At 44.8% G+C, this 8,122-nt stretch overlaps 1 protein-coding gene across 1 annotated transcript; it reads left to right on the top strand.

Moving 5' to 3' along the window:
• The first annotated feature begins 537 nt into the window (after positions 1–537).
• CSUI_005486 (myosin heavy chain) lies at positions 538–4,824 on the top strand. The gene is made up of 4 exons (XM_068065662.1): positions 538–993; positions 1,619–1,674; positions 2,487–3,364; positions 4,216–4,824. Exons 1-4 carry the CDS (start codon positions 767–769, stop codon positions 4,348–4,350), a joined length of 1,296 nt encoding a protein of 431 aa, XP_067922365.1. The 5' UTR covers positions 538–766; the 3' UTR covers positions 4,351–4,824.
• Positions 4,825–8,122: the final 3,298 nt, after the last annotated feature.

Here is an 8,122-nt window from a genome sequence, read left to right as displayed (position 1 = left end):
TTCTTTGGTCTTTTCTTTTCTTGTAGACGGCTAGTCAGATGGCTTCGGATTTACAGAAGAAAGCCGATCAAATACAGGAACTGCAACGGAGAAACGGTTAGATGCATGAGACAGAGGAGAGAGATAGAGACACAGCACATGCATGCATCCATGCTGTGCCCTCTGTACTCTATCTTGTTTCTATGTATGTATATGTATGTATCTATCCATATCTCCAGAATATGTATGTGTAATAGAATGTATGATATGTCTCGATTTGGAAGAGATGATCTCTTCTTCTTTCGTATCTCTCTTCTTTCTATCAGCAACGGAAGTGTCGTAGCGTCGCACTTACGAAGGTTGGTGTCTCTACTGTCAATCTATCTTTAGTCTATCTCCCTATGCTATACATATGTATCATTTGTGGACTTCGCACCTATAAACATCTAGGTAAGTAGGCACACATACACCTAGATAAATGCAAAGACCAAGGTAGGTAGCTATACATGTATAGATATACAAGGAAAAGTATAGAGAGGGGAAAGGATATCTTATATAGATAGATGTCTGTACTCTGTATGTGTTTGCATTAAGCTGTAATGCCTACATATTGTCGGTTCATACCCACTACTTCGAAGAGCTTCAAAATCTCTCGTGTACATTCCTTCATGCTTTCTTCTTTTCTTCTCTTCTCAACTGCCTCGTACCTTCTTCTTTTTCTTTCTTTTGATCTTCTCTTTTCTGCTCTTTACTTTTTCTTCTGTTTCTTTGTTTCTATCTAGAGTTTATGCAGCGAGAAGTGATGGATCTAAGACTCCAGGTCGGGAGAGAGAAATGGCTACAGAGTCAACTTCAGAGAACTCAAGAGAAGTTCTACTCTCTGGAGCTTCAGCTAGCTAAAGGATCGCCTGATGTACGGGAGCTTGAGAAGAGCGTAGAGAAGCTCCGAGGAGACATATCCGCCTCCAAAACACGTCTTACTCTACTTAAAGAAAATTATACACAACAGATATGGTAAGCAACCCGACAGGGAGAAGAAAGAAAAGATCAAAGAAGAGAGGTATCTTCACAAGTGAATGGACGGGGATTCTCTTTCTTTACTTTCTTCTTCTTCGCTCATCTTCGGAAACGAATACACGACATAGAAAGTCGGTCCAGCTGGGACAATATGCTTCCTCTTCTTCTTCATTCTTTCTGTGGCATGCTTCGTTCTTCTGTATCACACTCGTGTCTTTCCTCTCTCTAAAGAGATTCATGTATATTCGTATATATATATATGGTCCTCTTTCTCTCTATATACATACATACATAGATGGGTGCCAGGAGATATGTATATGTGAGTGTACCTGCATGCGTTGGAGCATATGCAGACATGTGCATATGTACGTAGCAGTAGGCCTGCTAGATCTTCATGACTCTATACACGGAAACAGTAGCAGTCAGGTGTACATACACCTCATTGAGATGAAGGATGATGGGGACTTTGTTCTGGAGACAAAACCTCAAAGATCTCTCGTCTGCTTTTCCTTTTTCTTCCTAGATTCCATTTCTTTTATCTTCTTCTTTCAATTGTAGACTTCCTTTGTTTCTTGTTTCTCTCTTCACTTTCTATGTCGTCATGATTCTGGTGTATGTACAGCGGCGTGAGAGATGCAATTTACCATACATTAGGATGGAATGTCTCTTACAAAGCAGGTCAGTTAAAGATAGATTCAGCTGGAAACCTTTCATGGCTGAGTATCAGTGACGCCAACGAAAGAAAGAGAGAAAGAAGGGACATCTCACTCTTTCCCTCCTATTCATTCTCTATCTTTTTTCTCTATCTCTGTGTCTCCCTCTCTATCCATATATGCATAGGTATTCTCCCATATGAATCTCCTAGGTGATGTGTGTGCTGACCTTCTTTCAGGAGATCTCTCTCTCTATATATATATGTATATACACGACTCTATTCATCCTTATATCCAAGAGACATCTCCTCCTGTATAGAAACATATACAGATATGTGCATAGGTGTATATCTATGGATCCGTGTATGTCTGCGTCCCACAAGTTAGATGTTTATGGAGATAATGCATCTAGCTTAGAGATGGACAGGCACATATCTATCGACTGTACAGCCCGTTACCTAGTAAGTAGGCCGGCACATGAGAGAGAGAGAGAGATTAAGTCATGAAGAAATCTCGCACACGGGTCTTGACTACTCTTCATTTCTTTTCTCTTTTCTCTTCTTTACCTTTTGCTTTCATGGGTATCTATTTACATGTGTGCACCTATGTCTATATCTTTGTATGCATCTCGATGATGTATGTGTATTCATGTATACCTCTATGTATCTGTCTCTCTACACGGATGTATATACAGTGATCAGCATAGGTGATTAGACCTCCTCTCCCTCTCGCTGTTCTTCTTTTCGGTTCTGATGTGCATCTGCTTCTTCTTCCGTCTCTTCCTTATTCTTCGTCTTCTTCTCTGTCCCTTCTATCTTTCTTCTCTCTTTCTCTCAGGAAGTGATACAGAAGAAGAATCGATAACCTTACAGAATTTGTATTCTACACATGACGGCATCCTCGTCTTCACACGTCGCAAGCTCTCTTCAGAAGAAGAAGAAGATAGAAGAGCGTCAAGGACACATAAAGCCAAAGGAGAAGATAAAGAAGAAAAGATGAAGGAAAAGAACAAGAGAGGTCCGAAGGACATATCCACAGAAGAAGGCGAAAGAGAAGACGACGAGCATCATAGCCATAGAGATACAACACTCAATAGTAGCGTTAGCGCTCCTCCCTCTTCTTCTGGAGAGAAGACTCCTAGAGAGAGAGATGAGACGAATGAAAGGAATCCGAACGACGATAAGAATCCTGCATCTTCTTCCTCCTCCTCAGGAGAGACACCTATAGGAGCGCCGTCTTCGAGAGAAGAGAAGGGAGAAGAAGAATACGCGAATGACGACGAAGAAGAGGAAGAAAATAAGAAGAGAAAGAGAAAAGTAGATGATGAAGAGGAAGAACAAGACAAGAAAGAGAAGGAGGATAGGCGGAAGACATCACCTGGCGGCAGAGAGGAAGAAAAGGAAGACCAGGAGAGAAAGAATGAAGAAAGAGAATCTCCTAGAAATACTTCTCCGAGTGACGGTCACACTGGGTCAGGAGAGAACAAGAGAGGGGAAGATCATGAAAGCGGAGAAGGAAGAAGTAGGAAAGAAGAAGAGGAAGAAGAAGAACAACAACACCGAGCATATCATTACTATCCATCAGGCGGGGGATTAAGATCACAGGGGAAGGCAAAAGTACAGAAAGATCAATCTCTCTTTCGCTTCTCCAAGGAGAGATTTCGCGTTAGCTTTCTTAATGCTTATGCGACTAAATATGAGACGGATGAGCAATTTGTAAGTCTCCATGTAGAGATCTCGACTTACCTAATAGCTCTCTCTGCCTCTCATTCTCTCTCTAAAACCGTCCCTATATCTTCACCTAGATACCTCTATCTCCCTCTCTTCATATCTGTAGAGGACTATCCACAGATATGATTAATTGCAGAAGAAAGAGAAAACGAGAAGGGGATGAAAACGAAAAGAAGAGATTCAACGGGCGCTCTTGTCATCGTAGTCTAGATGCTGCCCGTGTATAGGATGCAGAAAGTACTCTCGCAACCTAAACGCCTGTCTCTCTCTCCCTCCATATATACATAGACGGATATATCCATGTATGGAGAAAGAGTGTATGGATTATATACTAGATTCTCTGGTGCGTATGTCTATTGTTCAGGTAAGTATGTTTGGGTCTACTTTCAAATGAGGAAGTGTGTACGTGCATTTCTTTGTACGTGTATATCTACTGACGATAGTTCGGCATCCCGTGACGATTAATCTCTTCTCACATTCCACTCTGTTAAGCGAGGGAAGAAATCTTCACTGAAAGCAGAAAGAAAGAAAGAAAGAAGACTGAAACTCTCTCTTACATCTATGTCTGTATCACTTTCTATCATTGACCAATCAGAAATACGAGATATCCATACGGAACGCCTTCTACATGTCTTTTTCCCTGATAGTCTTCTTCCTTCTCCTTCTCTTGAAAGAAAATCTTGCCTTTCTCTCGTGTGTCCGTACAACTTCTTCTTTCTTCTTTCTCCACTCCTCATCTGTCTTTCTTCTTTGTGTTGGTCTGAAGTCTTTTCGCTAGTTTTCCCTCTACTCATTCATCTTTTTCTTGTTCTTCTTTTTCTTTCTCTTTTCTTCAGAGAGCTCGATGTGCGAGCCTACCGTGGCCAGCATTTACATCTCTGCTATGTCTTGATGAGCTTCAAACCATCCGCTCTCAATTCGGAACGAGGACTCCCAAGAATATCCATGGGATGCTACTGCCTATGCCTTAAAGAGAACAACAAGAGAAGAAATGAAGGGGACAGAAAAAAGACGAGAGAAAGAGAAAGCTGCTGATTTCTTACTTGTTCAGAGAAAAGGATCGAGGAATCTTTTTCTTCTTCCTCTCGGAAAAGCTAAATCGGGAAGTAAAGGAATGAGTTTTTGTGGTTTGAAGATGCACTTTGAGTTCGTTGTTCGAACAATGGAAATTCTCATGTTCGGATCGTCTCCCTTTTCAGAAGACGAGGGCCGTGTGTACATACATCATAAATACAGTCGAGAAGAGAAAACATTTGAAAAGAAGGAGAGGAATGGAAAGGTGAAGAGTACATTTCGTTTTCTGTTGAGATGAAAAAAAGCTCTCCCTGGAACGTTCACAGCAGACTTCAGGCCCCTGTCAAGTTGAATTTTCGTCGTGTAGTCACCCGGCGATGACTAATTTCCTTGTATGTGGCATATGTGTACCCCAATACCATCTACACATGTATATATTTTGCAGATGATTTCTATGCGGTACATAATATATAGTATGGTACATATACATATGGTATACATTGTGCGCGGTATGTCCTTTCCTTTTCTTGAAGTTGTCTGTAACTCGCTGTTGATGTATGATTTTGTTTGCCTGCTACGTTGCAAAGAAGAAAGAAGTGACGGTCATGCCCAAAAGAGCGGATAAGTTTTCTTCTCTCCTTTGGAGGAAGAAGGAGGTTAGTCGATTGATATCTTAGGAGTAAGTATAGATCCAATGTATGTAAAGGATAGGTGATGAGTGTATATCAAATGTCAGTTCTGGGACAGGAGACAGATTATTCCTTTTGTACAGTCACGAGAAAGGCGGAGTAATTCTCTCTAGGACTAGATCAATCCTCTCTCTTTTTGCTTCGCACTCGAAACCCCGCAACTAAGACAACTCATAACATGATAGACAGATGAATGTACGGGACTGTATCGAGATCTTCGTCTTTCTCTCTTCAGGATGGAAGAGGGACACGACTACTGACCATAGAGACACACTAAGTCTCAAGGCAGGGAGTCTGTTCTCTTTATAGTATGGGCGATTACTGTACACACTGAAGTTCACAACGTTCTCAAGAAGAAAACGGAAAGTTCGGGGTCATCCCGTGGGGCGGAGAAAAGAGGAAGGAGCGACTGCGTGCCTGGCCTCCCCGGAGAGAAAGCAGGGTAGACAATTACCGAGGTCTCTTTTGCGGTTGAGCGAGTGTATTTGTGTGGTGAATGAAGTTTAGCTGGAAGGAGAGCAATTCTGGTGTATGCTTTCAGAATTGCGGAACAGGACAACGGAACAAACACAGGAAAGAGGCTATGCTGACAGAGGCTAGCACGGCATGTAGAAGTTTGTAAGACAAGAAACAAGTTGAATGGATTGTAGGTGAGACGGAACGCAATTCTGCGTTGCATGCTCTACACAACTTGGATAAGAGTTCGCAACGATGTGATGGACTCTAAGAAAAGAGAGTAGGAAGGTCTCTTCTGAACTCAACAAAGCACACACTGCGCTCAGGCGTATGACCCCGTCCTAATTCACTGTATGTACACCGGACACACCCGGGGTCCTTCCATCTCGTGTACGTACAGCCTAAACACACCCTCCGCGCGTCTATCTCGTAACGAAGGGGGGTTACCACTTCTCCATTAAATTGCCGTGGAAGTGTAGGATGGCTTTCTAGTCAGCTGTCTGGCCAGGACGGGAAAATAGGAGAGTGACTCTGTGTTTCCGTAAGAAAAGTGCCTTCTTTCTCACGAACCGGTAGAGTGACAATCGTTGCGAATACGCCTTCTTTCACTCTGCATGGCTGATGAGTTGAAAGCGCGACTAAGTAATATTGGCTGTCCTTCACTGTCGCTCTCCGCGTACGAGGTAACAGCCAAAGATGAACACCGGGGCTCCAAAAAAAGAACTTGCTCCTTGTACACGCTCAGGTGTTTCCGTTGAAGTGCGCTGAGTCCAGTCTTCCAAACAAACACGACCGGGAGTTTGTTGCCCCTTCATTCCTCCTCTCCTGCCGGTTTTTGGTCAACCTCTTCAGCAACGGCACCCCTTCCGTTCTGTTCTTCCCAAGTCAAGTAATCAGAATACTGGACGTCACCCTCCAGTGAAGCGAAAGACGTCGGTATTGGAGGCTCGACACCCTTTCCACATCCGTGTCTCCGCTGTATAGTACGACTGCTGGTTGGCTTTGTACCGCCCCTACAGTTCGTCTTCGGACTGTGGTCTGTCTCGGCAGGACAAAAACCAAAAGAGAGAAGTCATCACGAAGGAAGACTCTCGCACACCTCATCGGTCAAGAAATTGCTCGACGAGCTTGGCCGTCCGTCTCTGCTCATTTTATTTAGTTTAGCGCTGCACGTATTCTTCATCGCGCATTATCCCCTGAACGTTCCGAGCGTGTTCAAGAAGTGGGTCGGAGTATGGACTTCATTTGATGTGATGGAGGTTTTGTATCCCAGACCCCGTCATTGTCGACCCTTATACGCCTTCGGTCGGTGAACCTCCTGAGCCTTGTACTTCATAAACGGCAGAGATGGTCAAGTGGGTCTTTCACCGACAGCGTTTCTTACGGAGTTTCTCTCTCAGTGTTGTTATAGTAATGCAGTGCTTCAGATCTCTTCAATTGAACATCAAACGAACACTCTTTGGTAATCTTTCCTGACTGTATCGAGCGCAAGCTCATCTGTTCTACGGTATCTGCGATGTAAGAGTACGCACAGGTGACCATGAAAGACCTGCTAGTGGGACGGGTGCTGACGTCCGTTAAAGATCTCCGGAGAGTAATGATGCGGAGAATGGCTCCGGAGTTCTCCCCAGCTGTTCACTGCTCTGCCTCAGGGCATCGAAACTGTCATACTCCGCGGTATGACACTCACCGGTGTGTTTTCTGTGTGTTTGGCGACCGAATAAGGAAGATAGCCGCGAGACACAACACTCATCTGTGTATTTGCTGTGTGTTCCGGGACTGAATGAAGAAGATAGCCGGAGCGTCGGGACGGGGTAAGCGAGGCGGTCGCCGGGGGCCGTCGAAAACGGGATCTGAGTGGTCGTCTTTTTGGGTTTCTTTTCCGGCAATATATATGTATCTCTTTCTCTTTCTTAACCCTGTACGCATTTCATAGAGGAAAAAAGAAAAAGAGCGAAAAACCAAAAAGATTCGACGATTAGCCCTGGGGCAGCCCGTCGCGCTGCCTCATGTGGACGTCATCTCGGAGAAGGGAGAAGAAATGTCTTTGGAAAAGAAAAGGTAATTCCCTACTTCCGTGTTTTCCCTGGCCCTGTTCCGTGTTCCCGGTCTGTTTCGTGTGGCCTCTGAGGCAGAGTGGCCTGTTTGTCGTGGTGCCAGTCGCGGACAACCAGGCCGCGCGCTGACTGACAGGTGAATTCGTAGTCTCCCCCGGCACTTGCCGTGTGATCTGGCGGTGTATGAGGGTTGGTGAGAAGTTCGCCGTGTTTTGAAAGTTTGTGCCCGGTGTTTGGGACATGTTTGCCCCGGTTACCCCACGCGAAACTTCGACGCTTGGAGATGCGTTCGGAGGGGTCGCGTGCACCAGTGACGCTCGGAGGGGTCGCGTGCACCAGTTGCTATCCGGCGCAGCATACCAGAAGTCTCGAATAGTTCGTGGTGACACTGTCATTAGGTGTCCCGACGGGCTCTCTGATGCCACGTGGGGGCAAGACTGGAGCGCCCGGTGTCCACTCGTTAGTTCCCTCGGTTTTCCATAGGAAGGTAAGTTCTGTTTTTCCGCGGCACTCCCGTGACAGTCCCG

The sequence above is a fragment of the Cystoisospora suis genome (genome assembly GCF_002600585.1).
Source record: "Cystoisospora suis strain Wien I chromosome Unknown contig_2658, whole genome shotgun sequence".
In the NCBI taxonomy this organism is placed as follows: Eukaryota; Apicomplexa; class Conoidasida; order Eucoccidiorida; family Sarcocystidae; genus Cystoisospora; species Cystoisospora suis.
Note: the sequence above shows the minus strand (reverse complement) of the source record. Positions and strands in the feature narration are given on the sequence as shown.